Source organism: Saitoella complicata (assembly GCF_001661265.1).
Source record: "Saitoella complicata NRRL Y-17804 unplaced genomic scaffold SAICOscaffold_5, whole genome shotgun sequence".
Lineage (NCBI taxonomy): Eukaryota > Fungi > Ascomycota > Saitoellomycetes > Saitoellales > Saitoellaceae > Saitoella > Saitoella complicata.
In genome coordinates this window covers 333,471-350,004 of record NW_017566996.1, presented here as the reverse complement: position 1 = coordinate 350,004, position 16,534 = coordinate 333,471, and the positions used below count along the sequence as shown (strand labels likewise).

The following is a 16,534-nucleotide window of genomic DNA, read 5'->3' as shown; positions in this document are numbered from 1 at the left end:
GAAGCCGGCCTTTGCATTCCTTATGCTTCCCTCTGCTGATCGTTGACTTGGCAAAAATGTCTTTGTAATTTATGGTGATTGCGTTGACGTCGTTACCCGTACTTCGGGCGCGCACGTTCCCTCATCCGCACCGATCCATCCTCTTTGTAGAGAGAGACGCCTATCAAGAGCACACGTGCAGCCCGCAGTTTGTTTACCGCACCGAAAAGGAAGAGAACGGTACATACAAGTTTTTCTCCTCGACCCTCCCTACCATCCCTCCTCCATTCGTTCGGTCAATAGAACGAGGTGTTGCCTGTGCCGGGCTTTTGCTTTTGTGTGTTTGCAATTGAGTCTTGTTTGGTGCTTGTTGCCTTTGGCGGTGCAGTGCAATTGAGCCGCTCGCTTTGAAGCCGTGCTTGTGTGAATAGGTAGGTCAATCACTCTATACCACTTCTACCAACTGACGCGTGGGTAGAACCACTCGCCTCCAGCAACCAATGGAGTTCTCACCTCTCTTCAAGTCCTCCCTTCCCTCGGGCGCGGTACCCTCGACTACCGGCCGCTTCATCGCGTCATTGACACAAACTCCACCACGACTGGTTATCAGATCCGCTGATTCCCTCGCTGTCAAACGCGTTATTGCACTACCCGCTGAACTCGCGACGAAAGCTCACACGATTAAGTGGGCGCCTCCACACGTCATTCTTGCCGAGGACGGAGCCGAGGAGGGTGATGAGCGGTTATTGGTCGCGGATGAGAAGACCGTGAAGGTCTATGGTGTGCATGACGAAGCGTTTGAAGCCAACATTACTGAGGGTATTGGTGGTGTACGTGGTGTCGATTGGGACCGTACCGGGGACAACATTCTCATCTTCTCCGATTTCCAGTTGAAGCTCACCGTATGGTCTCTCTCCGCCTCGGCCGGCGCCATCATCTACCACCCCAAATTCCCGAACAAAGGCCACGCATACCGACCCGGGAGTCCATACCTTGCATTGATGACACGGACTCCCACGGCGCATGATGCGGTGAGTTTGTTCGACACGAGTATGAGCCCATGGAGATTGGCGAGGACGTGGAGATTGCCAACTGTTGATGCACAAGGGTTACAGTGGTCATCGTGTGGACAATGGCTCGCGGTCTGGGATTCTTCGGTCGAGTATTCTATCCATATCTACACTGTCGATGGACGCTCGTTGAAGAGTTACTCCGCCTACCGGACGGGAAGTGAAGGCGCACCTGGGCTGGGAATCAAAACTGTTAGCTGGAAAGGCGACTTCCTCGCGTTAGGGAGCTATGACGGCAAAGTTCGGTTGTTGAATCAGTGGTTTACGCCCGTGTTGGAGTTAACGCACTCCAGCACAATCCGCTGCGGTGCGAAAGTTTGGAGGGAGATTGCTGCTGCTCCCGCGATGGGTGTGACGCCCGGATACGAGATCGCTAGTCAGCCGTGTTGTCCTCCTACGTTCAATGTCACTGGCACGGGGGCGGATGTGGTGGGCAAATTGGGCGTAGGGGTGTGTATGTTCAATGCGGATGGGACACTGTTGGCGACGAGGACGGATCATATGCCTACCACGCTCTGGATCTGGGACCTCCGTATCCTCGCACCCATCGCTATCCTCGTTCAACGCGCCCCCATCCGGTCCGTGCAGTGGAACCCAACGAAACGGGGGCTTCTCGCCATTATCTGTGCCGGTACCGAAGACGATAAAGGTCGGACGAGGAAGGGTGGCCCAGATGTATCTTTATGGAGTGAGGAATGGGAGACGCCCCGCGTCGTCCGCGTTCCCGTCGAGGGAGGTGGGTTCGAGGTTGGGTGGTGTAGGTGGGTTGATGATGTGGTTCCTGAGGAGGAGGTGGAGGAGGGGAGGAAGACGAGTGTGTTGATTGGGAATAGGGAAGTTTGGACGATGGGACGCATATTGGAGGAAGATGATGTAGACGGTGAGGCCGCGGAGGACCAGGGGCCGGTAGAGAGTAAGGATAGTGGGGTGAGTGGGGTTAGCGACGGTAAGGTTGGGGAGGAGAGTTTGAGTGAGATATTGGGGTTGAAGAAGGATGGAATTGAGGTCCAGGCCTAAGCCCAGCACGAGCGAAGGTCAGATACACGAACGGAACAGCCCTCTAAAAACAACAGAGCAGCACGATACAGCACTCAGCGCGAACCGGAAGCGAAAAACACAGAAGGGGACGGACGATATTCGATGTATATCACACTATACACACAAACACTTTGGCGAACTGGAGTTATTTATGCTTTTTCGTCGGGTTTCCGGTTCGGTCACATTCTCTTGGTTCTTGTTTTTTATATTTGTTTATTGTGGGAGGAAAGATGGAGATGGGGGAATAATGTCGTGGGTGAGAGGGGAGAAGGTAATGTAGCACGCTCACGGTCTTTACGCTATACCTGAACTAACTTAATACAATCATACGCAGTCATAACATTCACCTCCCACTACCTCAACCCCCTCCACATTGCTGAGTATCAATCAAGCCTCCCATACTTCTCCTCATACCTTCCAACCGTCCCCCTCAACCCCTCAACAACCCCCACCATCTCCTCCTGCTCCCGATCCATCTCGCCCACCAACCCTTCCAACTCCGACACTCGTGCACGCAAAACCTCGTTTTCGCGAACACGCAGTGATAACTCGAGCTCGCGCTGCGCGGAGCGGGAGGCGGAGAGCATGGAGCCCAGTGTCCGGTTTTCGGAGAGGGTTTGGGAGAGTTTTGTGTGGAGGCGGCGGAGGAGGGCGCTATACACGTACCACTCTTTCGTCAGCGTTGCTCTCCTGTTGGTAGAGGAGGGAGAGGCGGGATGTACCTTGTTTCGAGGGGTACGGCGTTGACATTGTCGGACGCCGACAAGACTTCGAGATCTTCACGTAGCTTACTAATCTCCTCATCTTTTGCGTCCAACTGGAATTTGAGGGTACGGAATGCGCGATCGATAGCTGGATCTACCGTGAATTGACCAGTCTTCCCTCCCCCAGCGGAGAGGAGTGTTGATAACCGCTGGACTTCTTGCTACAACCACACACTAGTCAGCCATCAATTGAGTTGGTATCACATCAGTGGAGGAAACGTACGAGAAGAGATTGAACTTCTGCTTCCTTTTTGCGGAGGATGGCTTTATGGCGGAGTTCACCGGACTGGATCGGGGGGGAGGAGGGGGGATCAGCGGTGGAGGTTGTGGAGAATTGGGAGAGGAGACTGGGCGGGTTAGGTGGAGGTTCCATTGCTTATTTGGAGAGGAAAATGCGTAGAAAGGACGCTGGTTATGGGGCAGCTGGAGGACGTCGAGGTTGATGCTCCTGAGGTCGGACGTACGTATTTCATTTCGGCTGAAAGCTCCCACGGCACGAGACCGATCGATATCGACTTCTCATGTTACACCGGATTCACAAGAAGAAAGACTGCTTTGAATCAAGAAGCAATTCCATGAAACAAATGACCATTGGATATACAAAATGGATGGCAAGAAAGATTGAAAGTTCCCTCACGAACCTTTTCGCATTTTGCTTGGCGGGTCGGGTTCTGCAGGGGGTCTCATGCAGGCTCACGCGAGCTTAGGACTTAGACGATCCCAATGACAACGTTGGAACGGATGCGGCGAAAAAGAGCAAACCAGCTGAACCAGCATACATCCCCGACACTCAATTGACCGTCTATCAGTCTCTTTCACCCGACGGGACACTCTCTCCTGTCTCTTTACGTCTTTCCACTCGTTTCGGTAACGCGGTACGCTCCCGTCTCCCGACTCGCTCTCTTTCGTCTCGAATTTAAACGACCTCATCGCGTACCACACATCAACCACCACCACGCACCCCGTGTTTAACAATGCATATGGCCGAGGGAGCTACGACGGCTTTCTCCGTAACGGATGTTACCACATTGAAGGAACGGATGCAGGCGATTGATGCTACCTCGACTGAGCAGCAACGGAAGGCTGCTGCGGATGCCGCAAAGGTTGAGAAGGACTTTTATTGGGCGTATACCGAGGAGCCGCATCAGACGAGACGGCAAGCGATTTTGAAGGCGCATCCAGAGGTAATTGACTCTCTTCCGAGAGTGTTGGTGAGGCAATTGGCTAATGAATGCTCCTTATCCATATCAGATCTCAAAACTCAACGGACACGAGCCATTAACAAAATACGTCGTTCTCCTCGTCCTCGCAATCCAATTCACCTGCGCTTACCTCCTCCGCCATACCCCCGTCCTCTCATGGCGATTCTTCCTAACAGCATACATCATCGGCGCGACCGCCAACCAAAACATCTTCTTGGCTATTCATGAGATGTCGCATAACTTGGGGTTCAAGTCGCCCTTGGCGAATCGGTTGTTTTCGATTGTTGCCAATTTGCCGATCGGATTGCCGTATAGTGCGGCGTTTCGGGGGTATCATATTGAGCATCACAAGTTTTTGGGGGTGGATGGGATTGATACCGACCTTCCAACCAAATTCGAGGCGATGTTGTTGCACAATATCCTCGGAAAGGCTTTCTTCTGGTAAGTTTTGATGAATAGGTTGACAAAATGAGACTAACTCTGATGCTTACAGCACCTTCCAAATCCTCTTCTACGCCATCCGCCCCGTCATGGTAAAAGCCCAACCCTTCACCCGAATCCACTACCTCAACCTCCTCACCCAACTCTCCTTCGACTACCTCCTCATCCACTACCTCACCCCCAACGCCCTCTACTATCTCATCCTCTCCTCCTTCCTCGCCGGCTCCCTCCACCCCGTCGCAGGCCACTTCATCGCCGAACACTACGTCTTCGACACCTCCAACATCAACCCCGCCGAAACCTACTCCTACTACGGCCCCCTCAACATCGTCACGTATAACGTTGGGTATCACAATGAACACCATGATTTCCCGTTTGTGGCGTGGACGAGACTACCCGAGTTGAGGAGGGTTGCTAGGGAGTTCTATGAGCCGTTGCCTAGGCATGGGAGTTGGACGAGGGTTATTTGGGAGTTTATTTGGAGTGGGGATGTTGGGATGTATTCGAGGGTTAAGAGGAAGGAGAAGAAGGAGAGGATGGGGGAGATGGCGAAGGGGCTTTGAGCTCTCGAGTGTGCACGGTGCTTGTGGAGGTGGTTGTTGTTGTTTCAAAAGTTGAGTGGGTGTCATTGGACGATGAACATTGGTTGACTTCGTTTGACAAAAATTTGCCGTGGTAGGCCGCGGCCGATATACGGACTGGGATTTACTTTACTTGGCTACCTGATATATTTTCTCACGTTCAGCCGACCACTCTCAAACTTGACGTCGACGATATCGATACCCCGCCACTATACAGATCACGGCGGCCAACCGGCTAAGCCTTCCAATCAACTTCTTACGTGAGAGTGAAGCATGCCGAACTTTTGAAGATAGGCGTCACCTGAATCTGGCGTGGCTTCGGGACTTGAACACGATCAGCATGACCGACGCAGCCAAAATGCAACCACGGCGTATCCGATCGGACAATTAATCTTAAGCGACCCCGCCTCGAGTCTATGGCCATGGCCAAGCTATGACGGGCATCAAACACACGTAAATACGAGAGGGAATCAACGAGCAGGGGGCGTCTGCAGGAGATCCCCACATCCTGCCGCCGTGGCAGGTGTATCGGAGGCGGTGATCGCTCTCTTGAGCCCCGAGATCTCTTATTCTCGGGGTAAGGCCTGTTTCGGACGAGCTTGTCCACTTCCTTGGCTATGGCTACCGTGCTCGAGCTGAACCTTAAAGTTCGTGGTTGTGTATAAGGGGCAGATCGACAGTGTAGCCGAGCGGGTCGGATGGGAAAATCTTGATTTGGAGGAGGCTCAGCTCAGGTTTCGTCCGACGAAGATGATGTAGGAGGCTCTTCTGCTGGTTACAGATGTTCTGATTTGGGTATAAGAGTGCGCGTCCTGCTGCTGCCTAAGGAGGGTGTCAAAGATCGACGGCCTTGCGATTGCTCTTACCAGCCATGAAATTGAACCTCTACGCCCTAGCGCTCTTCGCAGCCAGCCTGACCTCCGTCGCCTCGGCTGCTACGTCTTGTTCTTACTCGGGAGAAGTCCCTGATCTTGTCGACATCACCATCGATGAAATCGCAACCTACCTCGAAAGCGGCACCTTCACCTCCGTAGACCTCACGACGGCCTACCTCGCCCGTATCAACGAGGTCAACCCTATCCTGCACGCCGTCATCCAGATCAACCCAGATGCCATCGCAATCGCCGCCGCTCTCGATGAAGAGCGCAAGATGAATGGTACCCGTGGTCCTCTTCACGGTGTTCCGATTTTAATCAAGGACAATATCGCCACTGCGGATAAGATGAACACCACTGCTGGTTCCTTCGCTTTGGCAAATGCTAAGGTTCCTCGGGACTCGACCATGGCTGCGAACCTGAGGAAAGCTGGTGCGGTGATCCTCGGCAAGACCAATCTCAGTCAATGGGCGAACTACAGGAGTAGTAACAGCTCTAATGGATGGTCCGCAGTTGGCGGACAAGTGTACGCTGCCTATGTCCCCATGCAAGATCCCAGCGGAAGTTCATCCGGCTCTGGAGTCTCGAGTAGTATCGGCTTAGCCCTCGCTGCGTTGGGAACGGAGACGAGTGGGAGTATCCTGTCGCCTTCGCAGAGGAATAACTTGGTGGGGATTAAGCCGACGGTTGGATTGACGTCACGGGCACTTGTTGTGCCTATTTCTGAGCATCAGGATACGATTGGTCCCATGGCGAGGACGGTGAAGGATGCGGCGCATATTCTTTCGGCTATTGCGGGGAAGGACCAGTATGATAACTATACCTCGGCTATCCCCTTCGATACTATTCCCGATTATGCTGCCAACCTTTCAACTTGTGGCTTGAAAGGTGCGAAGATTGGTATCCCTCGCAATGCCATCAGTTACACCGCCAACAACACTAATGCCCCCGTCGTCACTGCCTTCAACTCGTCTGTTCAAATCCTCTCCTCCCTCGGGGCGGAGATCTTCGATAACGCAAACTTCCCCGCCTATGCCGAGCTCCGGAACTCCACCAACTCCACTATAGTCCTCAACCTTGACTTCGAGACGGACTTGGCGAATTACTTCTCCGAACTCTCCTACAACCCTCAGGATGTGCACGACCTCGCCGATCTCGCAAACTACACCATCAATGATCCCCGCGAGGACTACCCAGACAGGAACATCTACACGTGGCAACAAGCCCTCAACCGCACCGCCTACGGTAACACCTCACCCGAGTTCTGGGCCGCATACCAAGCGAACCTCTATCTCGGCGGTTCCGGCGGAATAGACGGCGCTTTGGAAAGCATGGGCGTTGAAGGCGGTCTCGACGCCTTGATCCTCCCTACCGATTTCGCCGCCGGCATCGCCGCAATCGTCGGTTACCCCGTCGTCACCGTCCCCCTCGGTTTCTACCCCCAAGGCACGAACGTCACGTACAACTCCCGCGGTGATCTGGTGGCGATTGCGCCTAACGTGCCGTTTGGACTCGCGTTTTTGGGAAGGCCGTTTAGTGAGCAGAAGTTGATTCAGTACGCGTATGCGTTTGAGCAGGCGACGTTGGTGAGGAAGAAAGGTCCGAAGCCGTATATTGTGCCGAATGTGGAGGTTATGGATGGGGTTGCTTAGGGCGTGGAAGTGTGTGTACACGTGGACGTCAATGGAGGAGGAGTGTCGGTGATGGACTACTAAAGCTTCTTTGTATATATTTGATGGTTTATGAGTGTGTCGCTCGTCTATTTGTTTACCGAGGTACAGAAATAAGAGATTTTGTTGATAGTTGTTCCTCTCGCCAAACAACCTCTCTGCTCAAGGTTCGCTGAAGTATCGACTGAAACGGCACTAGCGCTTTCCCGGCCCGTGTTTCAGATCAATACCTGGAGGTCCATGCAACCAATCAAGGAAACAATTTAGTCAACTTGATTGCCGACAGAACGACAAACCGTTCAGCTATAGCTGAAGACGTTCGGTAACCTGCCTAATACCCACGTACGGGCTTCGTGTCCATGGCCTCGGATATGCGTCGTTTACTTGTACACGCGGTGCATCGGGCTGGCAGTGGTATCTTTCACTCTTAACGCTCTCATCTAGCAACTACTCATTGCGATCGACACTGATAGAGCCATAACGTGTCGTGATCACCCCGTGCCCCATCTACACGGCTTGGGTCTTCACTTTGGGTTCGATCGCCTCGGCGAATCCTTTGGAGCGCATATATTGCAGGAGTCAAGGAAATCGTCTTTCAGCAACGTTCGAAGCAAGGCCAACGGCCCGCACTATATGTGAACATGATAGGGTCACGGGAAGGTCTGATCAATATACTGGGGGTGGGGTCCCAGAACGTCAAAACGATGGCCCCCGCCATGGGACGGCTTGGAAGCCGTCGCAACCTTCATCTCCGCTGCGCTCACCTAAAGTGATCTTTATGGCCTACTTGGGCCAAGTCATGGGAGATGCACTTGGAGCTCGAGAATCAGAAGGTTATGCCCGCCCTGAAGAACGTGGAGGGGTTACTGTACGATCACCTTGACTTCCTCGATGAAGGTTTGACACCTTTCCACGCGTCGCGTGCACACGACATTTAGGATCTGTTTGGCCTATCGAACTACCCGGAACTTAAAATGATACCCTTTTCCCGCTTGGGCGTTCCGCAAAAAGCTTCACAACGGCGGGCGCGGAAATCACTCCCCTGCAACCGCGTCCATGTCGCAACTGCATCCACAAATGTCGGAGCAGATTTTGTCTCAGCCCTATCCTTCACCCGCTCTCTACCGCTGTTACATAGTACAAGGGCGTCCCCGCCGTTCCCCTTCTCTTCGTCTGGCTCGGTTGGGGGAACCCTTCCAGCAGCTGGTCCCGCGCGCGAATTTCTCAAGTTCAGCTGTTTCGGCCGAGTCTAGTCGCCGCCACTGCAAGCGCAGTGTCGTCAAGTTCCGAGGGGTTGCTATAAATAAGCTTTTTCGCACTGACCACCTAGGCCTTCGAAGAATGAGTTTGACCGGTTACAGATAATTGATAATCCTCCGAAACGGCCCGTGCGTTTGGCAATTGCGACAAGAGCGAAAGGCAGCGGCTGGAGACATTCTCTTTATATACCGGCTATTTCAGCCTTGCTACGCTGATCCTTCTCTTGGAGAATCGCACGTCTGACATTTCAAGGGAAAGGGTTGCGACGATGCAGATCTCAAGCTTTCAAGTATCACAATTTCTCCCAGCGAGTCGGAGGGGACGCTTGATCTTCGGTCTCATCGTTACCCTATTCTCCCTTCTCTTCCTGAGTACGTGCACTGCCCTGAACACCAATGGACACTGCTAACCAGATTGCACAGTGCCCGGCCCACCACCACATCAACACATCCACAATTTCTACCATGATCACTTCGGTCCACCTCCAGCACCCTACGCGATCGTCACCAACGTCCAAAACGAAGCGTACGTCCCCTATGCCCTAACCCTCGGCTACACGATCCAAAAATACAACGACCTCCGGGACATGGAGGCCGATATGGTTATCATGATCCCCCGAGTCCACGACATCCGTCCTTCCTCCCTCTCCAAACTTCAGCGTATCGGTTGGAAGATTAGGTTCGTGGACGATATCCAAATTGGCGGAAGTGAGAATTTGCAGAGCAATTATCGGAGGAATTTCTTGAAGTTTTGGTGTTGGACGTGGGTGGAGTACAGAATGATTGCGTTTATTGACGCGGACTGTTTGGTGAGGGGAGATATCTCGAGGTTGTTGAACGAGTCCTTCGGTTTCGGCGCAGTACCCGATTGTTGGCCGGACGATTTCCCCTCGAAAACATTCAACGCCGGCGTCCTTTCCCTAACACCCTCAGTGGAGACCTTCGACGCCCTCCTTAAATTCACAGGGGAGAACAAGTTACCTTGGGACGCCGAACAAGGTGTCCTCAACCGCTTCTTCAGCCTTCCTGACGACGTCTTCCCGGAACGTTCGAGACGCGTGATTCCGTTGACGTATAATTTGAATTTATTGGCGTTTTCGAATTACCGGGAGGAGTGGGATGGGATGTGGGATGATGCACGGATTGTGCATTTTACGGTTGCGAAACCGAGGACGACGCCGTGTGTAGAGAATTGTTATTGGGAGGAGCCGAAGCAGGAATGGATTAATGAGTGGGATGAGATGAGGAGGAGGTATGGGTGGACTTCGAAATTACCGAATATGGCGTGAGGAAATGCGAAATCAGAAGCACAACTTAAAGACGAACACGCAGATACATACCCGTTGGTTAGGAGCCGGAGTTATCATGGGATAGTCAAGCTTAATAATTAACAATTTATTCCACAAACGAAGTACTAAACGCTTGATGATCCTAAAGCAAAAGGACAGACATAACCCAAACAACCGTCAACGTTAACCATAACTAACGTACCACACGTCGTGATCCTTCCGTATCCTTAGATAATTTAATCATCGCTCAATCTGCTCCTGGTGGAGACGATCGATCCCTTCCTCAAGTTACCGAAGATAGAGCCCTTCCTACCACCGGGCGTACCCTCATCAGCAACATCGCTAGCCCTGTACTCCTCAACACCAGTCTGATACGTCATTCCATTCCCAGCATAGTTCGCCCGTCCAGGATCAACGAAACGTAGGTATCCTCTGTCAGGCTGCACCCCCAAATTCTCCGCAAGCCAATTCGACATCGTCGCAGCATGACGCCTGTTATGCGTAGGAGTCAACATTGACAACGACGTGACCGTCAAGAAATACGCGGGATCAAGCGTTCCGCCGAGGAGGAGAAGCTTTCCGTGTTCGATGGTGACGCCGATTTGTTCCTCGGAGCGGTTGAATTTCTGGGCGATGTACGAGGAGAGGGCTTTCGCGAAGAAGACTGAGTCGGGGATCTTGACATTGGTGCGGAGTTCGATCCAGACAGCGGAGCAGGCGATGCGGTCGCTCTCGCGGGGTTTCTCGCGTTCGTTGAAGGACTGCATGAACGAGTCGCGACGAACCTCGGGGCTGGTGCTGGTTGCGCTGGTTGCGCTGGAGGAGTTGATGGAGGCATCTTCTTGGACTGAGAGGTTGCGCATCTGGTTCGTCACGACGGCGCGAGACCCACGACGAGAAGAGGTCGGAGACTCCCTCTGCGAACCAGGATCAGCGACAGACCCACGGCGCATTTCCCTCGTATGGTCCTTGGGAGCAAACATAGAAGCCTGAGCGGGCACCTGCTCCTCAGTGACGGTAACGGGGTCCTTGTTGTCGGATCCGTTGAAGTTTGGCGTTTTGAAGAAAGACATTTCGTGGAAAGCTTGGAAGGTGTGCCGAGGAAGATGTGGGATGTGTTGGCGCCAAAAGGGTTGTATGAAGTATGAAGTGTTATGGATAGGCGAGCCGCTCTAGAAGGCTTGATCCGTGGCGCTTCCTTTGGTCACGACGGGTGAAGAGGTGGTCGGGGTGATCAGGGTGGTTGGGAGTGGAGGGTGGATAAGGTGCTCGCACGGACCACCTGAGCAAATAGGAAGAACATCTCCGGAATGCTCATATGACGATCACAAATCACAAATGAACTATCGAAGGTCCAAAGGCGTCAAGCGGCCTCGAGACCTGCGTAGCATCGCATTGTGAGCGACGCGCGAGGGGCGGGATTAACGTTTCCGGCGAAACTCGCCCTTCTCTTGCCCCTGGAGCCGTCAGCCGAGGCCCGTTGGACGGTCGAAAGGCTCCATGTAGATCGAGATTTTGTTATCAAAGGAGTGTCGTCTTACCAGACCTTCCTGGAACTGGAGTCAGCCGCGGGTACGGTCACGTGTTCACGTGTCGACGTTACGCGTTACGTGACGAATTCGGACTCGTAATTGCCCACCCCTCTAAACATAACCCATAATGTCTAACCCTGCAAAGCCTATCGAAGACCCTGACCTCGACTCCGAAGAAGACGACGAGGACTTCATCCCAGACGCCACCGGAGCTCAAGTCGATTCCGAGAACGGCGACTCATCCGACGACGAGGATGAACCCCCAAAAGTCGATGACGCCGGTATTGACTCGGGGGACGAAGCCGTCGCGTCGTCACTCGGAAAGCGAAAGCGAAAGACTAAGGGAGCTGAGGAAGAAGAGGGTGGCGAGGGAGGGTTGATCAAGACCCGTGCACAGCGGGCGAGGGAACATCAGGAGAAGAAGAGTGCTGTGGCAAAGGGTCCGGTGACGCAGGATATCAACGCGTTGTGGGCTGCGATGAACTCGAAGCCGTCACCATCACCCGGTCCTGCTACCACGTCACCTTCCATTGCTACAGAGTCTACTCCAGGACCAGTTGGTGACGCACCAGCACCAGCACCTTCCTCAGCGATAGCATCAGCAGCGGGAGCTCCCGTTCATGACGAGGGTGCCCACTTGATCAAAATCAAGCGAACATACGAATTCGCCGGCGAGACAATCACCGAAGAAATTGAAGTCCCAGCCGACTCCGCCTCCGCCCGTGCCTACCTCGCCTCAACGAAATTCCCCACCACCTCCTCCTCTGTCTCCACCACCCCTACTCCCTCCCTCGCCGCCAGTACCAGTGCAAGTACTGCCTCTGGTACACTTCCACCAAAACGCGACCCACCCCGCAAGCGCGTGTCAGCCCTCGAATCCGCCTCCACCAAAGCCCCAAAACTAAACACGCTCGAGAAGTCGCGTCTAGACTGGGCCTCGTACGTCGATAAAGAAGGCATATCCGAGGAGTTGAAGAAACATAACAAGGATGGGTTTGTCGAGAAACAGGGGTTCTTGAGGAGGGCGGAGGAGGCGAGGGTTATGGAGGTTAAGGAGGGGCAGAGGAGGGAGGCAGAGGAAAGTAGGAGGAGGGCTGGGTTGCCGTAGTTTAGGTTGGGTGCGAGCAGAAAAGTTGCAGATTTGAGAGGGATAGGTATCGTTTGCTCGGTCTAAATTGGAGTTGGAATTGCCTGTGGTCGTAATACGACAGGTGCACAGCGTCCTTATCAGTCACTTTAGGCAACGAAGTTGAATATACAAGACTATTACAGCTGGTACCTATCAAAGTACTGGTTATAGCTGGTTGTGAAGTCGATGACAACGTGTTCTGCTGGTCGAGAGAATATCGTCGTGACGCAGCTGTATCGTGCGAACCAGAAAGAACCAAACAAATGCCCCGCACCTCCCTCAAAACCAATCGCAGGTCGCTCATTCCAGACTATGCTCATCTCGAGTATACCCTCTAGTCGGTTTGTTGCTCAACGTGAATGATCGTCCAGCTGAAAGGTGCTCACGTAAACACGTTGGAGTACCGTGGGAAAGCCCGTGCACGACTCTATCACTGTTTTGAAGTGCGATCCAAGATGCTACTGCGGCTGTGAATCACGATCAATATATCAGTATGGCAAGTGAAACGCAGAGCCTTTCCAAATCTATTACTCGACTAACAATATAGGAGACGCAGCAAAAGCGCAGCTAGGCTAACGTTGCAATTGCGCAAGCCAAATCAAACATCACATGCCTAAACTCCAGTACAAACGCCATCCAGAATCCCAACAAACGAACATAACTTCCAAATCACATCACTTCTCTCCCTCCCCCGCTTTCGCCTCCATTATCTTTCTCAGTCTCCGTAAACGTCAACGCTCACCTCCCCAAACTACTCGCCTCACTCCCCTCACTCATCGTCCTCTCCCTCTCCCTCCCGTCGCCTGCTTCCTCCTCCTTTATGTCTTTCCCATTCCACCAACCCCCCAACCAACTCGCCCTCTTTGGATTTGGAGGAGGCGGAGGCGGACTATTCTGCTCAACCAGCCTCAACGTTCTCAAACCTTGCCCTTGCCCCTTAGGCGTGCTGTCTACTTCAGTGGGTCCGACCCCACCACCGACCGTCGTACGCGGGAGGATCGGCATACGCGGTCGCCCTGCCGGCAACAAAGCGCGGTGCTGGGGGGAACCTAGGGAGGGAGCGGGGGCGCGGTAGAGACTATGCACAATGGTTGCACTTAACGGCGTGGCTTCAGACGTGGTCCGGGCATGGCTGGGTCGAGGGTCCGTGGGCTGTGTCGCAGCACGCGAAATGAATGAAAACCGTTTAGCCTTCGTCCGTCGAGAGTCAAGGGTGGGCGAGGAGTTAGTGTCATCAAACGACCGATGCAGCGGGCTCAACGGTGTACTCGGCGTCGGCGGCATCCTCGCCGGCGTACTTTGCGCCGAATTCACACCAGCTCCCCCTTCTCCTGCACGAATCGTCGCATCACTGGGGGGTGGTACTTCGTCCTTTGAGAGAACGGCTTCGAAGCGATGGTCGAGGAGTCTTTGGATGATGTTCGAGATGTATGTCGTGAGGGCTTTGTTCCCTTCTGTGAGGTGCTTGACTTGTTTCTCGAGGTCTACGATGCGCTGTGCATCTTGTCTCGACTCCACCTCCGCAAACTCATTCGCCAAACTCCCCAATCCCAAGCCCATATTGTCAGAGGTCGGCGAAGCAGGCGTCGAGTGCGTGGGCGAAATCGGCGGAGACGAAGCGAACTCACTCATGAACTCCCCAGCCGTAAAACTTCCATCCATAGTCTTCTCCGTCAGTAGCATCTGATACTCCGAAACCTCCTCCACCAACCTCGCATTCTGTTCCTGTAACTCGTGGAGTTCGTCCTCGACGGCGCTCAACCTCGCTAACTCTTGCGTTGTGTCGGCTAGTTCGGTTTGTAGGGCTTCGATTGTTGAGGTGGCGGATTCGGTGGGGTGGATTGGGGAGGAGAGGGAGGATGCGGTGTAGAGAGACATGGAGGAGGTAAACGTCAGAGGCGAATCGAGAGTGGGCGTCGGCGGCGCGAACCCCAAATCCCCACCCTTCCCCTCCTCCGCTTTCAGCTCCCCAACCCGGGGCGTCCCCCTCCCCATAAGCTCCTGCAACCTCTCCCTCACCCCGCCCAACTCCCCCTCCAACTCCTCCCTAACCCCAACCAACCCCGCAACCTCCTCCTCCAGCACCCTAACCCTCTCCCCCTCCTCCCTCCGCGCCTTTTTCTCGGCACGGAATTGTGTGAGGAGGGATTCGTGTTCGTCCGAGAGATTGGAGTAGGCGTCTTCGGCGTGGGAGAGGTCGAGGGTTAGGAGGGAGCAGGTGCGTTCGAGGGAGGAGATTAGGGATTGGGCTGCCATCAATTCCTCCCTCAAGCTATGTACGACTTCTTGGGCTCCGGGTTCTTCGTCACCACTTCGGGGACTGCCCTTCACGGAGGAGCCGTAGCGCGCACGATACGGTGGTGAAGAAGGCGTTTCGGAATCATACACTTTCGCCCTCCCCTGCAGCCGACGAGTCGGTGTAACTGTAACTCCCGCTGTAGGCATAGAGGAGTATGTGGTGTCGTCCGTGGAGGTGGAGTTCCTGATTGATACACGGCGACGGAGGGAGGAGGGTGAGGAAGAGGTGCTGGAGGAGGAACCTTGTGATTCGGAGCGTTCCATGCGGGACATGGTGGGTGTATGCTGTGTTGCCGCGGGATGTATGCTCGTGAAAGATGTGCCGGGACGTATGCCGTGGAGGCTGTGTAAATCTGTATGCTGGGTGAGAGCTGTGGAATGTAACGTCAACGGACCGAGGTCGCTGGTCCGATAGGGTCCGGAAGCGACAGTATGTTTGTCAACCGAGTCCTTCCCTGCTAAGCCGTTTGCCTTGCTCGTCAACAAATGCTCGTCGAAGAATTCACCTTCTCCCGTGGTGGTGAATTTGGTCGAGGCTTGAGCTTTCAGTGTTTACATCCTCCAGGGGTTAATTACCACATGTGCACACATACAGCTAAGTGCAATATCCTTGACAAATGCGCGTTTCACGGGTCCCCCGCGCGGGGGTTGTCACCTCAGCACCAGATCAATGTGTAGCTACAGGCGTAGAGCTTAAAGTGAAGACGGCCGTGGACAGTTCGAAGAAATCCACGTATATCAACACGACCCAGCACTGCCATTTCGCTAGGCAGTCGGCGTCGGTTAATAACCCTTGCTACCCCTGGCGCCTCTAACCCAATCGGGCACACGAGACCCAGCCGCACAGGCGTAGAACACAGTTCCAAATTCAATAGCATACAACCTTATTTCGACCACCCTTAACCTCCATTTCTTCGGTCGCGAAGACAGCTATCGTCGTAAGGTACCTCGAGAGGATAGGAGCATAATGGCCGAGCTGCCTTTGCCTTCAGCGCAGGGTCCACGCTCCCAACGTGCGACGTCTTCAGCTGCGGGAAGCGGTATGGTATCTCTCGGTGAACCGATGACCATGTCCAACTCCTCCGCCTACTCCCCCTCCCGCTCCGACTCGAGCGCGACGGTGAGTTCGAGCGCCGTTCAGCAGGCACAGGTCCACGCGACCTACAAAGAAGCCATCACGGCCGTCGCAGCAGCAAAAGAACGTGTGAGGCAGTTAGGATCAGCACAGGTTCCACCGCCGCCTAAGCCGCCACAACAACTCAACAAACATCTCAAGAATTTACGGAAGAAGGTCATGGACGGGCTTCTTGGTGCGCCGGAGACTGATGTGGGTGTAGGTGGATTAGCGACCGCGGCAAACGAGACGCATCCCGCTCTGGATTTCGTGGGGACCTTGGCGCAGAAGAT

General features: G+C 53.9%; 8 protein-coding genes across 8 annotated transcripts; 5 read left to right on the top strand and 3 right to left on the bottom strand.

The window, feature by feature from the left end:
- Positions 1-139: 139 nt before the first annotated feature.
- SAICODRAFT_69933 (uncharacterized protein) lies at positions 140-2,066 on the top strand (the record flags this gene model as incomplete). Its single annotated transcript, XM_019170520.1, has 2 exons — positions 140-410; positions 458-2,066. Exon 2 carries the CDS (start codon positions 480-482, stop codon positions 2,064-2,066), a length of 1,587 nt encoding a protein of 528 aa, XP_019025861.1. The 5' UTR covers positions 140-410; positions 458-479.
- A 404-nt stretch (positions 2,067-2,470) lies between these two features.
- Positions 2,471-3,224, bottom strand: SAICODRAFT_5942 (uncharacterized protein; the record flags this gene model as incomplete). Its single annotated transcript, XM_019169687.1, has 3 exons — positions 2,471-2,741; positions 2,810-3,012; positions 3,075-3,224. 3 exons carry the CDS (start codon positions 3,222-3,224, stop codon positions 2,471-2,473), a joined length of 624 nt encoding a protein of 207 aa, XP_019025860.1.
- Positions 3,225-3,891: 667 nt separating this feature from the next.
- On the top strand, positions 3,892-5,057 carry SAICODRAFT_54221 (uncharacterized protein; the record flags this gene model as incomplete). The annotated part of the gene is made up of 3 exons (XM_019169274.1): positions 3,892-4,035; positions 4,103-4,494; positions 4,547-5,057. The coding sequence occupies 3 exons, from the start codon at positions 3,892-3,894 to the stop codon at positions 5,055-5,057; spliced, it is 1,047 nt and encodes a 348-aa protein (XP_019025859.1).
- A 525-nt stretch (positions 5,058-5,582) lies between these two features.
- On the top strand, positions 5,583-7,737 carry SAICODRAFT_64509 (amidase signature enzyme; the record flags this gene model as incomplete). The annotated part of the gene is made up of 3 exons (XM_019170079.1): positions 5,583-5,732; positions 6,038-7,593; positions 7,726-7,737. Exons 1-3 carry the CDS (start codon positions 5,693-5,695, stop codon positions 7,735-7,737), a joined length of 1,608 nt encoding a protein of 535 aa, XP_019025858.1. The 5' UTR covers positions 5,583-5,692.
- Positions 7,738-9,148: 1,411 nt separating this feature from the next.
- Positions 9,149-10,168, top strand: SAICODRAFT_5939 (nucleotide-diphospho-sugar transferase; the record flags this gene model as incomplete). Its single annotated transcript, XM_019169684.1, has 2 exons — positions 9,149-9,251; positions 9,303-10,168. 2 exons carry the CDS (start codon positions 9,149-9,151, stop codon positions 10,166-10,168), a joined length of 969 nt encoding a protein of 322 aa, XP_019025857.1.
- Positions 10,169-10,275: 107 nt separating this feature from the next.
- On the bottom strand, positions 10,276-11,553 carry SAICODRAFT_29409 (Tautomerase/MIF). Its single transcript, XM_019167405.1, has one exon. It carries the CDS (start codon positions 11,239-11,241, stop codon positions 10,405-10,407), a length of 837 nt encoding a protein of 278 aa, XP_019025856.1. The 5' UTR covers positions 11,242-11,553; the 3' UTR covers positions 10,276-10,404.
- Positions 11,554-11,806: 253 nt separating this feature from the next.
- SAICODRAFT_69927 (BCNT-domain-containing protein) lies at positions 11,807-13,020 on the top strand. Its single transcript, XM_019170519.1, has one exon. It carries the CDS (start codon positions 11,828-11,830, stop codon positions 12,806-12,808), a length of 981 nt encoding a protein of 326 aa, XP_019025855.1. The 5' UTR covers positions 11,807-11,827; the 3' UTR covers positions 12,809-13,020.
- A 336-nt stretch (positions 13,021-13,356) lies between these two features.
- On the bottom strand, positions 13,357-15,658 carry SAICODRAFT_29408 (uncharacterized protein). Its single transcript, XM_019167404.1, has one exon. It carries the CDS (start codon positions 15,398-15,400, stop codon positions 13,568-13,570), a length of 1,833 nt encoding a protein of 610 aa, XP_019025854.1. The 5' UTR covers positions 15,401-15,658; the 3' UTR covers positions 13,357-13,567.
- Positions 15,659-16,534: the final 876 nt, after the last annotated feature.

Coding starts and splice junctions, on each gene's coding strand:
- SAICODRAFT_29408 (XM_019167404.1), bottom strand. CDS start 15,400: ATGTCCCGCATGGAACGCTCCGAATCACAAGGTTCCTCCTCCAGCACC.
- SAICODRAFT_69927 (XM_019170519.1), top strand. CDS start 11,828: ATGTCTAACCCTGCAAAGCCTATCGAAGACCCTGACCTCGACTCCGAA.
- SAICODRAFT_29409 (XM_019167405.1), bottom strand. CDS start 11,241: ATGTCTTTCTTCAAAACGCCAAACTTCAACGGATCCGACAACAAGGAC.